Raw genomic sequence first — 18,123 nt, 5'->3', positions numbered from 1 at the left:
GATAGATATAAAACTTCTAAGACAAAAATGAATTTGAAAAAAAAAAAAGTAAAAGATTGGTTCAGTCAAATCATCTTTACAGTTCCATCCAGCTCTGCAGTTCATGGTTCGGGGTTTATGGATGAAGTGAGTCTCCTCTGCCACACCTGTCTTCTTTCCAGCACTGCCCCACTTTGTCCTCCCTAGAAAGTGGGCAAATGTATGTGTGTGCACGCTCCCTGCTCAGAGTCTGGTGACACTGAGGGGTCCTGTCCAACTCACATGTGACATCAGTTGAAGAGCCGGTTCAGTGTCTTAAATTTTGGGTTATTTTCTTTCTCTTATTTGTTATCACTTAGTTTTTTAAATCTTTTAAAATCATATTTTATTTTATTTTAAGTTCCGGGATGCATGTGCAGGATGTGCAGGTTTGTTGCATAGGGAAATGTGTGCCCTGGTGGTTTCCTGCACCTGTCATCCCAACATCTACATATTAAGCCCACATGCATTAGCTCTTTATCCTGATGCTTTCCCTTCCCCGGCCACAGGCCTCGGTGTGTGTTCTTTCCCTCCCTGTGTCCCTGTGTTCTTATTGTTCACCACCCACTTATAAATGTTATCACTTGTTTTTAAGAGCTTATTGTATCAGTTTGTTGTTGTTGTTTGTTTCTTTGTTTTGAGAGACAATCTCACTCTGTCCCCCAGGTTGGAGCTCAGTGGCTTGATCTTGGCTCACTACAGCCTCCACCTCCTGGGTTCAAGCGATTCTTGTGCCTCAGCTTCCCGAGTAGCTGGGAATACAGGCACGCACCACCAAGCCCAGCTAATTTTTGTATTCTTAGTAGAGACCTCAAGTGATTCCCCTGCTCTAGACTCCCAAAGTGCTGGGATTACAGGTATGAGCCATCACGCCCCACCATTAAGGGCTTATTTTAAATGCGATTACAATGTTTTCTTTGGAACTGATGGAACTCCCTTATTTTCATTAGCTAGCCAAATTCCCATGATTCCAGAACAAATATACACAGTTTCAAAGGACAAATATTTAGGCAAATAATTTCTCTCTATCTCTAGCATCTCACCCAGTGTCTATGAAGTAGCTGGCATCCAATGAAAGCTAGTTGAAAGAATGAATGTTCCATATGCAGTCATAAAGGTAATACCCTAAACTTTGGTTTAACAGTTGATCAATGAAATGTTCTCCTCCCACTCCTTAGAAGAGTGCACGTTATCTTATGGGGCCAAAGAGTGGATCTGAAATGATCTACTCCTAAAGGAACTCAGAAGTAGAAAGTAGAACCACTGTCTTCCATGGATTTTATTTTAGAAAAAAAAGGATAGAAATTAGCTTATAAGTTTCTTCTAATAAATCAATCCTTTTTCTCCTCTTAAACTTATAATTATGAAGGGAAGTATAATAACATTTTCCTGCAAAGAGATTTAGTAATTCTGGCAGTACTTCATTAATCACTTAATCAGTGTTCAAGCAGAACTGATGTCCTTGACATGTATAATCAATCTTGATTCCTCCCACATTTGATTTTCATCTTTTAAAAAATCCAGCTTATTTTCACATTATAGTTTTGTTAGAGACATTATGTGCATATAATAACAATCAGAATATTGATACCTATATTAAGTCTCCTCATAGTCTGTTTGAAAGTAATTGTTTTCTCTTCAGTGAATTTATGGAGATTAACAGTGCCAGGATCATATTCTATTACAACTTAATGGAAAAATGGGCTCAAGTCATTTTTTAACTTAGTATATTTGGAGGCAGCATGTTGATTATTATTGGTGAACCAGAGCTACTTGCCTATGGCAGATTTTGAAAAACTTTTCTAAAGCTATTTCCTAAATGCAGCTGGCATGGAAATATAAGTAGCACCCCAAAATTAAGTAGCAATGGATTAGGTGTGTCTAATATGTTCTGCTTTGGAAAAGTAATTTTATGATTGCTGGTGTGATACAGAAGTTCCAATTTCTGCCACCCTTTTTCTCTTAACACTTACTAATTTGGAAGTTTAAAAGTATTATTGGCCAGGCGTGGTGGCTCACACCTATAGTCCCAGCACTTTGGGAGGCCAAGGTGGGAGGATTGCTTGAGCCCAGGAGTTTAGAGACCATCCTGGGCAATATATTGAGATCCCATCTCTAGCAAAAACAAACAAATAAAAAATTAGCCAGGCATGGTGGTACACACCTGTAATCCCAGCTACTCAGGAGGCTGAGGTGGGAGGATTAGTTGAGCCTAGGAGGCCAAGGCCTCAGTGAGCCATGACAGTGCCACTGCACTCCAGCCTGGGTGACAGAGCAAGACCTTTTTTCAAACCCCTCGCCCCACACAATATTTATTCACCCCAAATGTTAGGTTTGTAATTTTCATGTCCACTTATTCACAGACCACCCGTTCCCCACATCTACACACTGCTTGTCAACACCATGTATTTTTCTCTTTTCTATTAAAAAACCTACAGTGTAGACTTTACTGGTGGGTAATGCAGAAAATCAACAGATGAAGGCTCTTAATTCATCATTGCACACATATTTGAACAAATGTGGCAAAGATTTTGTTATCTGGTTGTTTGGAGAGTATTTTTCCTCCATAAACGGTGATAGCGATTGTTTAAAAAAAAACGATAGCATTGTTTAAAACTAAGATGTCTGCACCCACTGTGTGCTGCAGAAACTGCAGTAAAAATAAGCTTTTGTGCTCACAGTGTAAGAGGAGAAGCCTTTGAGGGATGCTGAGATTAGCACTCTGTAGGTTCAACCAGGTCTGCAGCTGGATCTATAGACCAAGAATCAGGAAGTCAGAGAGATAAAGTAATAATGATAGCTCCCATTTCCTAAGGCTTTTCATGGTAGTATGTGGTGTGCTTTTCATGGGTTATTCAATGGAATATCCTCAACATCCCTAAGAGGTGAGTACCATACATATTCCCAGTTCAAGGAGGAAAGATGAGGCTCACTGAGATGGAGCAATCTGCCCAAAGTTACACAGCGGGTCCGTGATGGTTCTACGTGACTCCAGAGCTCTCAACCACTAGCCAGGTCGTCTATACACCTATCTGAGGTGTATAAACTGAGGCACAGTCAGTACGTTGCAGAGCTTATAATACATTTGAATATATATATATTAGGTAGAAGCTGAACTACAAAACCATTATAGTAAAGTAATTATCCTTTGATGAAAAATTAATGAACTCTAGGTTAGCTAGAAAGTAATTAGTAGGTTACAACAGAAATTAAGGTGAACATTCTACCCAGGCATGAAAAGGTGAAAAGGAGAGTTGGACAGAAGGTTAATTATCGGACTCCATGTCACATTGATGAGAGGTGGATTTGATTTTGAATCACTATTACTAATAACCATGCAGACAAGGCCCTCATTAGGAAAACAAATTTCCTGATCTAAATGAAATCTCCCTAAAACCATTCATTTTCCCCACCCCACCCCCTCTCTTTTGCTCTGATGTACGGTGATCAAAGCAATTCTCTGACAACTAATTCAACTCCTCAAATCTATGGCTATAAGTAAGGTCATCAATTATTAAATGAGGTATAGCATTTATTAATACATTGACAATCTTTTTGAAACGGTATCTTAAGTGATTTTGGTAACTGTAAATCAGTTCTGATTTACAGGCTGATTAACTTTGGAGAAACCAAAAGAACATTTACCAGAATGAAGCATTGTTCCCTCGTGGATCTGTGAGAACACCTGTCCTGCACTGTCCCAAACCTCTCCAAGGCCTGTGCCTGTACCTGTTCTGCCCTCCATGACACGACCCACCCTAAACCCCAGACATTCGAGGGAACCCTATCATGTCCCTTCAGAGTTTTGAAAAATAGACAGGAAGTAAAATAGAAAAGGGGAACCCAGCTACTGGGAGAACAAAAGAGTGCCTGGGCCTGACCAGACCTGACCAAGGTGACTTCAGCAGCCAAAGGCTGAAGCAGCAGCAGCTGGTGTGTTTCATCAACAGCAAGCACTGACTGAATTTCCACCATGTGCGCAACACACTCTGTGCTTAGACCAAAGAAATGAGACTTGGTTTCCATCTTCAAAAAGCCTGAGAGAAAACAAGTTCATACTAACTGTTGAGTACTAGGTGCCTTCCAGGCCCGCAACTTGGGTTAAGTCAGGTAGCAGGCTGGCAGCTAACATGTATTCCCCGGCTGGTCCCACCAGCTTTTCCACAGGAAACTCACCCAAATCCCTTCTTCCAGATCCAGGAAGGAGCGCTCAGGGGCGTATCACAAAATGCCTACTTTCTCTAACCGTCCATGTGGCCTCTGGTTTCTGCCATCATAATGGTGGTCCGTCACCTCTCATGTTTCGAAGTGTGGTGCCGTAGCTATTGGCCTGGGCATCTACCTGCTTCTGCCAGCCCCACCCAGTAAGCCGTCTCCTACTAAGAGTCTATCCCGATAGCAAGAGGTCCCTGCCTCCACCTTTGTACTGCTGAGAAGCACTGTACTCTGACCAGCATTGAATCCTGCATCACAAAGCAGCATTTCATTGATAGCCTTTCGGTTTTCTACAGGAACTTGATGGTAGAGAGTTTCATTCAGTGGCTCTTGATTCAGCAGCTGTGTCCCTAACATTCAGGCACTTGTCTGAGACAGTGTTGTCCCATCCATGGGCACCCAGTGTCCCTCCCCAGGAGCCCTGAGTATTATTACCAATACCCCTCTCTAACCAATTGTGTGAGCGCACCACCTCTGTCAGTAACAGACCTGAGTGGATTGACAGGTAACCCTTGTTCCTATATGGCCAATGAGGTCTTAGATCAGAGCTCTCCCATTGGCTCCATAAGCCCTTTTACGCTTCCCAAGAAACTCCTTTGTTTTATGGAAATAAAGCCCTTCAGATGGACCCTGCTCAACAACGCCAGATCTGTGGGAAATGGCCAGCAACTGTGGCATATCGCACTTAGATATGCACACTGAGATCCTCATGATGCTAGTGAATTATATATGAAAATTTCATGCCAGGTCTTTGATTTTTGTTTCAGATAAAGGAATATTTATTATCCAAAGTGAGAGTCTGAAGGAATGCATTCAAGCAGGTAAATCGGTACTGACCCTGGAGAACTGCAAGCAAGCAAACAAGCACATGCTGTGGAAATGGGTTTCAAACCATGGCCTCTTTAACATAGGAGGCAGCGGTTGTCTGGGCCTGAATTTCTCTGCCCCAGAGCAGCCCTTAAGCTTATATGAATGTGACTCCACCCTCGTTTCCTTGCGGTGGCACTGTAACAGGAAGATGATCACTGGCCCGCTGCAGTACTCCATCCAGGTGGCGCCTGACAACACAGTGGTGGCCTCACGGAAGTATTTTCATAAGTGGATTTCTTATGTGTCAGATGGTGGAGACATTTGTGAATATCTACACAAAGGTAAAAATAATTTAAAGAAGCACTCAGGGAATGGTATTTTTTTAAAGTTTGCCTATAAGTAAAGATTTGTAAAGCATTATGTGAAGGAAGTATACAAAGCCTGGACCCTCAGGGGACTTCTGCTAAATACATTTTAGTTGCTTCCTTGCTTATGGTAAAAGGGTTATGAGAGTCTCAGAATGGACATACTACATTCTACTAAAGAAGCAGAACTTCTCAGAATTTAAAGGTATTGGGAGGAAAAACATTTAACTGACTCTGGGAATCAATGGAAAGGAAGAGAAAGAACAAGCAGACAGGAGAGAGAGAGAAAGGGAAGGTGGAAGGAAAAGATATTTGAAGACTTTTGTCATGACAAATATAATAACGTCTCCTCCCCTGCCACCATTTCTCTTATTATAAAAACGCATCCCCACCTATGGAGGTATGTATCCAGAGCCCCTCCAATGCCTCCTGATGCTGGCTGGCATTCATGTGATGATCATGTTGCAAGTCACCTGAAGATAAATGACAGACTGTTGTCAGGGGTTATTTGGTGTGTGCCAAGCATGGTCGGTGGGGAAGCATGGTTTAGAGGGGAATTTCATTTTCTATGGTTATCTTTGTCATTTCTAAACAAAAAAAAAAAAAGAAAGAAAGAAAGTTACATAGTTAAATTCTAAAATCTCAAACCTGTCCCTCAGGGTTTGTTTGGTAGTTCACTCTATCCATCCATCCATCTATCGATCCATCCATCCATCCATTCATCCCACATTTTTATATAGCACTGCTGACAAATCCACCCCACATTCATCAGGCACTGGGCTAGGCACCTGGTTTACAGAGGCCCACAGGACAAGCGGAGTCCCTCCCCTTGTGGTGCTCTGTAGAGTTATGCTTTCACAAGAGCATATCCTCCTAAGAATTCGGTACAGTCCTGGGAAGCAGAGCAAGGAACTCCTAAAGAAGAAATGATTAAAAAGAGACAGAGCCAAGGGCCAGGCATTTTCAAGGCTCACTAAAATAAAGCTAGTGCTACAAATCAGCACTCTGAATAATCTACAGCTCTGAAGAGGAACTTGATATTTTGCTTCATGTTAGCTTTTTTAGCCACATACCCACATTCATGGTGCATGCAGGAGAAGATTCTAGAGAACATATGCTTCCGAGTAGAAGTAAGGGGACTGAAAGAAAAGGTCATGTCCTGAAATACCTACGGTTCCTAAGTAGCCCTAACTGCTAAGACTGGTGACTGGTGACATGTCGTGAGCTCAGGTCGCCCCCTGCCAGTTGTGGGAAAGAGGTGGGGCTCTCCACAGCTGGTCCTTTTGCCCCAGGACCTACCATTGGCAGCCCCAGTTGAGTCGTGAAAAGTTTTTGTTGATTCCTGATTAAGGCCAAGAATGACCAAGTATTGCAAAACCCTGAGAAGGCAGCCAGCAGGCCACATCTGCATGATCGTCTCACTCTAGACCACTGTAGAAGTCACCCAGTCAGCTGTCTGGCTTCACCCTCTCCCCATGTCGGCTGTTTGCCCCCTTGCACCCTCAGTGATTCTTTAAAAATGGAAATCTGAACCTGTCACTTTCCCATTTGAAATGCACAAGAGACTTGCCCCCACCCTCAGAGTAGAGGCCAAAGCCCACAGTATGGCAGGGAGACAGCCCTATGTGCGCTGACACTCCAGTACATCCCTGGTTCCCCTTCCCAGAGGGCCTCCTTCCTCTTCTTCATTCACCCACACCTGTTCTTGTCTCAGATTCCTTTTACTTTCTCTTCCTTCTGCTGGATCAACTCTTGTCTAAAGACCTGCACTCTTGGGTCACCCAGTTCCTATTCAGAGAGGCCTTTCACTGCCCATCCTGTCCAAAGTAGTGCCCTGTACTCCTCCACCCTGTCTCTCCCTCTCTCTCTTTCTCTCTGTCTCTCCCTCTGTCTCATGCATAGACACACACACACACACACACACACACACACACACACCACTCTGTCTTCTCATCCTATTTATTTTTCATCATGGCACTTTTCACTACCTGCAATGATACTGTATGTTTACTTGTATATTTGCTTTCTTTTTCTCTCTCCTTGCTAGAATAGAAGTTCCACATTAAGGAACTTATGCTGGTTTGTTCACTGTTGTATCCCCAGTACTGAGTGCACTAAATGTTCAATAAATAGTTATTGAATGAATAAATTAATAAATGCCTATGAATCTATTGAGCCTTAGATGCTAATGGCTGATGTATTTGGGGACTGGAAGGTATTATGAAGTTAAATCTCCATTAAAGTTTCCTTCTCTTCCATCCACAAGTATGAATGTTACTGTGGCAGCTCACCATAGTAAGTAAACAAGTAGATAAATGCGTAAGCAAACCATGTATCAGCACTTCCTCTGAGCCCAGCTCTTGGTCTCACACTTCTACTGACAGGAGACAGTGAGGACCTGAGGGCTCACTCTGCTGTAGTGAGTATCTGCCCCTAAGAGGGTTTCAGTCCATAAAAAATGCTTTTGATGTGTAGCAGTTTCCAAAGGTAAAGCTGACATCATACTTATCTGACTTTGTACCTTTCTTTCTCCTAGATTTGCACACAATCAAAGGGAACACCCATGGGATGCCGTGTGTGTTTCCCTTCCAGTATAACCATCAGTGGCATCATGAATGTACCCATGAAGGTCGGGAAGATGACTTATTGTGGTGTGCCACGACAAGCCGTTATGAAAGAGATGAAAAGTGGGGATTTTGCCCTGATCCCAGTAAGAATAAATTTTGTCTTCTCTATATGTCATGAATGAATCAAAGAGGATTAGAAAGTTATCTGTATCTAAACAAAAGCACTGGGATTGATATATTGAAGTCTGAATAAGCACCCTGATGCTATTAATTCAGATTTTGAATGGGGTTTTTGTTTTTGCCTTGAAAAGACAATTCTAATGTATATTCTTTTTTGCCATACATTCAAGAGATGTTAATTAGCCATTCTTCATTAAGCTCAGTGCATAATGATGTTTTAACCAGAATTGAATTATAATACTCTGCGATCTCATTGATCCCAGCTTCTTGGCTGGATACTTCAAAACAAACCTGATTGCATATAAAACCCAGTTAGCCTTTCAATCCACTACCTCTTATGAACTGCCTTAATTTCTCCACATCCAGGCTGCTTGTCTTGCCCATTGTCAAGTCCAGGCACCAGCTGGCCTCTTGATGATCTTTCTAAAATCGCAATTGCCCTCATTATTTCTTGACAGTGGATTCTTGTCTTGATTCCCTTTCCTTACTACTTACCTTCTGGATTAAACCTCATTTTTTTTCTTTTCTTATCTTGATTTTCAAAGGTCAATGGCAGTGGCAATGTTCTAACTTTTTATTCAGTTAGTGCTTTATTATTTTATTTTATTTTTATTTAGCTGAAAAGTTTCCAGTTGTTCTCAAGTATTAGAGAATATTTATATATTCCTCATACTTTCTATATTCAATTTCCTTTCCCGTGGTTTCTGTGAGTCAGAGAGTACAGCTTTTACAGTCTTCATCTCCCATGCCTGCCTCCCCTCCGCATACATAAAATGCAACAAATAAATTTGAAGCAAAAGCAAATTGAAGAGATTAACTCCAAAGAATCTGATTTATAAAGTATCTGTAGAATTGTTTTCTAATCCAAGAGCTAGTATGGCTTGGTAAATAGGAAAGTATAAGCTTTGAAATAATCAGACAGGTCAAGATTGGAGTTCTGCTTCCTCCCAACAATGAAATTTTGGGACGCTCTCTCCATCTTTCTGAGTCTCAGTTTCCTCAGCCATAAAATGTAGATAATGTACCTATTAGGATTATTGTGCAATTCAATTAGATGAAGCATTCAAGGCACTTTTCATAATGTCTGGCACACAGTAAGCACCCACAAGGGCTAACCATTGTGGCCAGCAGCTGCAGCAACAACAGCAGCAGCAGCATCAAACCCAATTTATCTTTTCAGCATATACTTCTGAATCCATGATTTCTCCTCTCTGTTGTCAGTCAACAAGCCCTAAGCTAGGCATAGTGATGAATGCCAAGAGTTTTAGGACTTAGGATCTTCCCTTTAAGGAACTTGGCATCTAGAGAGAAGACAGGACAGACAGGTTTGCTGTATGCCAGAAAATGCAGGCTGTATTTGAGACAATGCCCTAAAATCACCTGGGGGATAGTTTAAATGCATATCCTGGCCCATCTTCCAGAGATGCAGTGGGAGTGGTATGTAAAACCCAAACATCTGCATTTCTGAGAAGTGCCCCAGGTGACCCTGGTGCAGATAATTCATCATCAAGCAATTAATAATATGGAGATAATTCTATGCAATATACATCTATATACAGGGATAATATCAATACATTTAACAGCCAATATGGTATGGGCTATTGGTCAATCGTAGTGGAGACCTTAGTGTGGGGTTGGGAATTCCAGAGGCCCTCTGCAGATATTAACCCCTTAGCTGCTGGAATGCAGGGGTGGGGTGCAGGGAAGCCTGGGGCAGCAGTGGGTAATAGAGAAGCTGAGAACAGTGGCTATTCAGCAACCAGCATGAAAGCATTTCGTTATTTTATAACTGTCAGATCACCAGCCTTCTCTATCTGAATCTAAATGTATGCATGTAGGTGTGTATGCATGTAATCCCTACACTCCTTGGATTCCTGAACCAGATGTCATATTATTTTTATTATTGTCATTTTGTTTGCATCATGTTTTCTCTTTCCTTTTCCATCCCCAATAGAGGTCATTGTTAAAACCAAATAAATGAACCGATACTAATAAAGTTAACACATACTTCACATGGTTCTAATACTAGGGACTTAAAAAAAAAAAAAAAAACTACAACATTCTCCTTAAGGTTCTGAAAAGAACCCTGCCACCATCCTCTGTCGCTTATAGCCAATGATAGTTTCCCAGTGGAAGCCTGGGTTCAGTGATGCTCTGGGCTTTTCATTCCCCAGACTATCTATTTGTTCAGCCTCCTACAGCTCAGAAGCTTCCTCTGCTTGACAGCCTGCCGGATTCCAGCTCTCCTGACCTTTACCACAACCAGCAGACAGCATGTTTATTTGTTCAGTGCCAGTTTTCTTCCTTTCTTGTTACTTTTGGCTCCCGGTAGCCAATAAAACTCAAAATGACATGTCAGAGATTGAAACCTGAGCAAGCTGATGGCTCTTTCCATGGGGTCAGCAAGTGAATAGGACAGAGAAGAGTGGGTGGAATAAAGTAAAGGTCTGTACTACTGTTATCTCATCCTTCTTATGTGGGAGTTTTTTTTAAATATCTCAGTGTAAAATGATGTTACCTTTTAAAAAAAAAAAAAGTTGATTGGCCAGGCGCGATGGCTCAAGCCTGTAATCCCAGCACTTTGGGAGGCCGAGATGGGCGGATCACGAGGTCAGGAGATCGAGATCATCCTGGCTAACATGGTGAAACCCCGTCTCTACTAAAAAATACAAAAAAAAAAAAAAAAAAAACTAGCTGAGCGAGGTGGCGGGCGCCTGTAGTCCCAGCTACTCGGGAGGCTGAGGCAGGAGAATGGCATGAACCCGGGAGGCAGAGCTTGCAGTGAGCTGAGATCCAGCCACTGCACTCCAGCCTGGGCGACAGAGGGAGACTCTGTCTCAAAAAAAAAGTTGATTGTAAATGAGCAAAATTTAAATGTAGTATTCATAAACACATACACAAATATACTAGCAGTAAAGGATGTAATAAAACATCTTCAGCAATAAGGATGACATACAGGAATCTCTCTGGGTTTGCTTAGCGGCAATTATGGGCCATTCTAGGTCTTTCTTGGTGGTTTGCCTTACACAGCTGCAGAACCACACTTTGAGATATTTTTACAATATCAACCTGTGAAATGATATGGTTGCCCTTGAACCTTATTTTTATATAATTCTATAATAAAGCAGATTTAGGCTGGGCACAGTGGCTCACACCTATAATCCCAGCACCTTGGGAGGCCGAGGTGGGCAGATCACTTGAGGTCAGGAGTTTGAGACCAGCATGGCAAACATGGTGAAATCCCATCTCTACTAAAAATACAAAAATTAGCTGAGTGTGGTGGTGGGCACCTGTAATCCCAGCTACTTAGGAGGCTAAGGCAGAAGAATCACTTGAACCCAGGAGGTGGAGGTTGCAGTGAGCCAATGTTACGCCACCGCACTACAGCCTGGTGACAGAGCAAGACTCTGTCACTGCCTGCCCACCCCCTCCCCCTGCAAGAAAGAAAAACAAGCAGATTGATACAATAAAGGTATGGCTACTCTCTCCTGAGCCCTCAACATGAATCAGCAATGCTATATGTTTCTGTCATGCAGCTCTCACACCCCACGACGACCCTGCCAACCTCTCTATTCTCCTTTAACTTCTAACCCTACCTTCCAGTCTCCTTTCGGATTCTCAGTAGGTGACCTCAATTCCTACCTCATAATGGCAAAAAGATCCATCAGACAGGCAGTTTGGCAACTTCCTGCTCCCTCGTCTTTAAGCCTACCTGCGTCTGTGCCCATCCTTATTTCCTTCATTTTATGCATGAGGATGATGTTCCTCCTCCTGTGTAGGCCAAGTCTCCCCACCTGGACTCTGGAGCACCCCATCCAACCTTCTCTAACCTGTATCTCAATGGTTCTCAATGTGTGGTCCCTGTTCCAGCAGCATTGGAATTCCCTGGGAGCTGGCTAGAAATGCAAGTAGCAGTCACACCCTAGACCATCATATCAGAAATTCTAGAAGTGCAACCCAGCAATCTGTGTTTTAACAAACTTCTAGGTGATTCCAGTGCACACCCCCGGTGCTTCTTTGCTGGGCCCTTTTCCTTAGCAGTTAGCCCTGTGCGAGTCTTAAAATAACATCTTAAAAATAATGCAATTCTTTCATTCCCATTTCTGCCTCCTGAAAACACCTCTCTCTCTCGTTCTCTACGTAAAGAGAATTTGCAAAAGAATTGTCTATACCTTCTTCAGGGCGCTGTCTCCTCTTGACTTCTACAACAATGCATGCCTGACCTGACCTTGACCTCCATTTCCACAGACCATTGATTCATTTATCCATTTAACAAACAGATATTGAACACCTACTATGTGCCAGGGACTTCTCTGGCTCCTGGGGTTACAACTGTGAATGTGAAATATGAAAGTCATCGTGCCTGCCCTGATGACATTCACATTCAAGTATAATACCCAAATTAATATATAATTACAGTTTATCATGGGTTCTACCTTAAGAAAATACAGTATTATAAATGAGAAACCAAAGTTAAAATTGGGAGTCATGGAAGGGTTTCCTGAGGAAGTTGTATTTGAACTTCCCAAGAGATGAGTAGAAGTTGTCAAAATGGAAAATGAGGGAATTAGATATTCACACAGAGATGCATGATGCAGCCATGTGCAAAGGAAGAGGAGAGGGAGTGGTCAGCATGGGATGCAGGCAATAAAGGGGGTATGTGGTTTAAATAGAACTAAAAATAATAATAAAACCAAGTAAAAGACAGCATGCTTTTGATTCACCATACACATGCTCTAACAATTCCAATGTCATTGATCAAATACGCCCACCTGTCCGGCTGACTGCTCCTCCACCCCAGCCCTCAGCATGTCACTGGCCAAATGTCTGAAGGTTTTGAAGGGGGAAAGAGGTTATTGCAATCTAAGGAAGTCAACATGGCAAGAGTACAGTGATTGAAGGAGAGAGAAACAAGACACTCTGAAAGGGCAGACAGAGCCCAACTCATGGACAGGCTAGATAGTTCAGAATGTCATAAATGTAAGGACTTACCTAATTCTAAGTGCAAAAGAAATCCATCAAAGGGTTTTAAGCAGGGGAGTGATGATTTTTTTTAAAAAAGATATTTAAGGATTACTCTGGTTCCATTATACTGAATGGCTTGGAAGGGAGCAATAGGCAAATCCTGGAGACCAGTTAGAAGGCTAGAGCAATAGTCTGGGCCAGGAGTAGTGGTGCCTTCAGTTAGGTGGCAGCAAGGGGACTGGAGAAATGTGGATGTATTGAAGATCTAACCTGTAGATAAACTGAACAGGACCTGGTTGTCAGGAGCTTAGCTGGGCTGGAGACAGCTGAGCTGTCATGTGTTGGAGTAGCTAATTAAAGCAACGAACCAAAAATGAAGGTGTTAAGCTGTTGATCACTCACTACGATGGTATAATGAAGAGAATAAAAGAATTCGCCACCTCCCCCTGTTCCATTTTTCCCCAGGGAACAGCACCGCCATTGAGGGTCAGTGGATCAGCACAGACGTGGAGTTCAGCTCAGCTCACCGTTGAGAGACCCCTCAACAACAACAACAACAAAGGCTTTTCAGTTGTATAGATTCTGGGTTGGGGTAAGGTGAGGGGAAGAGCTAGGAGTCAAAAAGTACTGAGCACTGAGTCAGAGTGGGGAAAAAGTGTCTTCAAGATTCCTCTCCTTCCCGCTCCATACCAGCTTCGGCAGAGGCACCTGAAGAGGACCTTGGCCCAAGGCCTCACACAGAAAGATACGTAGGAACGGAAGGCACCTGTGCCAGAAACGCAAATAACACAGAGCATGATGGGCTTGAGGGGCCTGAACCCTTAACTATGACTCTCTTTAGAAACTGCAGTGTGCCAGCTCAGCACCAAGTCTGGAGTAGGGGCAGCTTTCCCCCATGAGGCCTGCCAGGTAAAGGCTTTGTAACTGCCTATGGTCAGGCCTCAAGAATCACATATAGGTTTTTAACCAGGAGTAGGACTTCTCACTCCTAAGAACTTGGAGGCTAGGAGAAAAAGTGAGACATTAATTCAGACTCCGTGTTTCTGACATGCATAGCTAAGTTTATGGAGATATACAGTTGGAAAAGAAAATTAAATACTATTCAGGTTGGCACATGTTATATGTGAGTCAGTTATGTAGAGATGTGGACTAGGTAGGTAGATGTAATGATCTCTATGTATTTGGAAGTTATAGTAAATGGACCCATGAGAACAAGTTAGATAGCCATGTGCAGAAAGAATGTGTAGAATAGAAAGGAAGGGGGCTCAGGGCCAAGTCTTGAGGCCTCCAACATTTAATTTGAGTAGAGAAGAATAAATCAGCAAGGGAGACTGAAAGGGGGCAGCCAGGGAGGTTTAAGGGTAGCCTGGCATGGGAAGTCAAGAAAAGAGTTAGTAAATCAGCATGGAGAGGGAACTCAGCCTGCCAAGTGCTGATGAAGGGCCTTGTTTGATAAAGTCTCAAACTAACAGTTGCTGAATTTGGCAACACAGGGGTCATTGATGGTCTTAAACAAGATATACATTAATGGCTAGATTGAGTGGATGAGAGACTAAGTGGGAAATTGGAAGAGGATGAAATACTTCCCAAGTCATTCTACGTATGCACTTCAGTTCATTAAAAAAGAGATGTAGTTTAGGAGGGGAAAATCACCTATTTATAACACCATGAAAAAGATTTTGGTAATCTCTCATCACATAATAGGAGACTCAAAGTTATATATGACACGATTGCTTCCCTGGAGCTCATAATTTAGCAATAGAAGAGATGATATAAAGACAATCAAAGATGTAAAGAATAAACAATAGGATTCTAGCCCTTAGATTAGAATTGTTCCAGAATAATAAACATACCTGAAACACCAGCCTTTGATCCCGCATTTTCTGTGGCTTGGAAGGAGAGACTATATGTAAGTGCAAATGCCCAGGTCAAGGTGGGAGCCTGTGGAAGGTGGTGGGTTCCCGGGGGGCAGTCTTTGAGCCAAAGGTTAACATATGGGATTTTCTTGGGGAGCCCCTTCAGGATCAGTTCTTGTGGAAAGGAAGGGAAGAGAGCAGGATTGCACAGAAGAGGCTCTGATGCAGGCCTGACAGCCCCTAGACCAACTCTATTCAGAGTTCTCAAGCTGGCGTGACCCGTCAGAGTTGCCCCTTGTTGGGAGATGGGGGCTAAGTATATCACTGCATTGGCCAGTCGTGGTCTGTCAACTGCCCTTGGGAAGGGAGAGTGACATTGGGCAAAGAGACTCTTCTGCCAAAGCAATCCTTAAAGAGCAGCACATCACAGTGTCTACGACAACATTTTCATTCCATTTGTTACTTACAACTTACAAATAAGATTCATGGAGTGACATGCAGTCCACCTAGAGAAGCAGAGAAAGGACTTGTGTCTGCCTGTATAGAAGTACAAATTCTTATACAAGCTGAGTATCCCTTATCCAAAATTCTTGGGCCCAAAAGTGTTTTGGATTTCTGATTTTAGGATATTTGCATGTACATAATAAGATTACTTGGGCACAGGACCCAAGTGTAAAGACAGAATTCATTTATGTTTCATATATACATTATACCCATAGCCTGAAGGTAATTTTATACAATATTTAAAATAATTTTGTGCATGAAACAAAGTATTGACCAAAACCCATCACACGAGATCAGGTGGTGTCGTATCAGCACTCAAAAAATTTTCACCATGTTGCCCAGGCTGGTCTTGAACTCCTGGGCTCAAGCGATCCACCTGCCTCAGCTTCCCAAAGGGCTGGGGTTACAGGCATGAGCCACCACACCCAGCCTCTTTCTTTCTCTTTTTGTAGCAATAGGGTCTCGCTTTGTTGACCTGGCTGGTCTCGAACACCTGACTTCAAGTGATCCTCCCACTTCAGCCTCCCAAAGTGCTAAAATTACAGGCATGAGCCACTGTGACTGTCCTAAATGATTCTTATGCACACCAAAACTATGAACACACCCCCGCTCCCCCATCATGGTCTCAGCTGTCATGGTGGGTGAGTATGGCTGAACTAGTGCCTCATAATACGTAGTAGCAAATTGTCCATCTCAGGGAAGGCCTAGCATTTTAACTGAAAACAATCTCTAAGGATTCCATCTCAATTGGGAAATTTCAGCCACTACAGCAAAATGGTTACTGAAAATTTCCCTTCTCTTTTTCCTTTCTTTTTTTTCCTTCCCTTCAGTGTTACTTGGTGATAGCCTTGTCTTCTGCCTTCCTTTAATCTTGGATCCTTCTATAAACACAGGTATCAGTCAGGAAACTCTATAGACAACCTTAGATTTATATGTGATTTAAATCCTCTGGAATGTGTGTTGCAACCAGACATGAAAATAAATTTTCCACATTTCCCAAGGGGACCATCTAAGTGTTATGAGGGAGAAAAAAACAAACAAAACAGATTTTATTGTCAAAGAAGTTTGAAGTACACTGAATTAAAATTAAGCACATTTGTTTACTCCAAAACTTCTCAGAGCCTTGAATATGCTAATGTTCGTTGTGAATTTCCCAGAGAACCCTATGCATGCATTATGTCTCAGATTTTCTTGGGGAGCCTCTTAAAGTTGTCTTACTTTGAGAATCACACTTTGGGAAAGGCTGTCCTAGATTTCAGCTGGTTGCCTGTCAGTCATTTTCAGTCATGCTGCAGTATGGCTCACATTCTCTGCATTCTGACATTCTCTGTTTGAGTGTGATTTCCGGTCATTATTGTGGCTACTTAGTTCACCTTGGAATTTGATTTAAAATGTTAGCAAAAGCACCCAAACTCAGTCTTAATTTTCTGTTATTTCAAAAAACTTTGGACTTCAGCTCCACATTTCATACTTTATTTAATTTACTTTTGAGCATACTATGCAGTCTTCGGCCAGTGTCTTACAAGTGGATCTTGCTTCTATTCCTCTTGGCTGAAAGAACTTTCTTAAACTATATGTCAGTGTTCCGGTGCTTGATGTTTATTTGAAAACTTGTGTTTACTATTGGCTTATATTCCTACTCTATCCTTTTGTTTTAGCATTTTGTATTTGGTAAGAAATGCATTTGAAATAACATTTGTATCACTAAAATGAACTTTTAAAGACAGAAGTTTTCAATGTAAAGTTCTAAATGACAAAAGAACTCAGATCTTATTTTCACAAATACTTCGCTTCCATTTCCTTCTCTTAAAACTGGTTCCTGTTACTACTCTGGAAAGGATTATAGCTTCTTCATAGGTGATTTCTGATATTTCCTTAGGTAAATCATGAAAGAGTTTAACCATATCTTAACAATGGGATAGCAATGCAGATTTTATCATAAAGACCTAATCAAGAATAGATAAGGCACTGAAGTTTTAGAGATTGCAAGATGGAATAATTCCATTCAGATTTATCTTACAAATATGTTGCTGTATAGATGAAATAAGACTTGGATGTTTTTAACGGCCATTGTTTCCAGCTTCTGCAGAAGTAAGTTGTGATACTATTTGGGAGAAGGACCTCAATTCACATATTTGTTACCAGTTCAACCTGCTTTCATCTCTCTCTTGGAGCGAGGCACATTCTTCATGCCAGATGCAAGGAGGTGCTCTGTTAAGTATTACAGATGAAACTGAAGAAAATTTCATAAGGGGTAAGTAGGTGGATGATGCACATTGATACTGATACAATAAAAAGACTGTTGTTAAGTGTTTTCACATATACAAAAATATATTCTGAAAAAAAGCTCTTAAAAAATATTTTTCTTTCCTTAATATGGCCCAAAACTCTCACCCAAAATGTTTCCATGAACCTTGAGTGATTCCATTTGGCATCCGGTGATGTCTTTCTTATTTTCTCCCCCTTGGAGAAGAGAATTTGAGGCCACAGCAAGGGACCCAGGAGAGTTGCAGTTCTAACAAGTGAATCAGGAAGATTTCTAAATTTAAGGGCTATTTCTTGCTCTTCTGGAGATCTTAGCCATTCCATTTCCATTAATAAATCATTAAGCATTTTATTAATTAAATGAAATCTTACCTATCA

At 41.9% G+C, this 18,123-nt stretch overlaps 1 protein-coding gene across 2 annotated transcripts in view; it reads left to right on the top strand.

Moving 5' to 3' along the window:
- The window catches only part of PLA2R1 (phospholipase A2 receptor 1), a 127,229-nt gene that overhangs the window by 12,456 nt on the left and 96,650 nt on the right, over positions 1 to 18,123 (top strand). For both annotated transcript variants that reach the window (XM_026447757.1, XM_023217506.2), the window contains exons 2-4: positions 5,001 to 5,384; positions 7,945 to 8,118; positions 17,561 to 17,734. In XM_026447757.1, the coding sequence (XP_026303542.1) occupies positions 5,001 to 5,384; positions 7,945 to 8,118; positions 17,561 to 17,734 (732 nt within the window). The remainder of the gene's footprint in view (positions 1 to 5,000; positions 5,385 to 7,944; positions 8,119 to 17,560; positions 17,735 to 18,123) is intronic.

Source organism: Piliocolobus tephrosceles, chromosome 11 (genome assembly GCF_002776525.5).
Source record: "Piliocolobus tephrosceles isolate RC106 chromosome 11, ASM277652v3, whole genome shotgun sequence".
Taxonomy (NCBI): Eukaryota; Metazoa; Chordata; class Mammalia; order Primates; family Cercopithecidae; genus Piliocolobus; species Piliocolobus tephrosceles.
The sequence above is the reverse complement of the archived record's forward strand: the minus strand, read 5'-3'. Positions and strand labels throughout refer to the sequence as shown.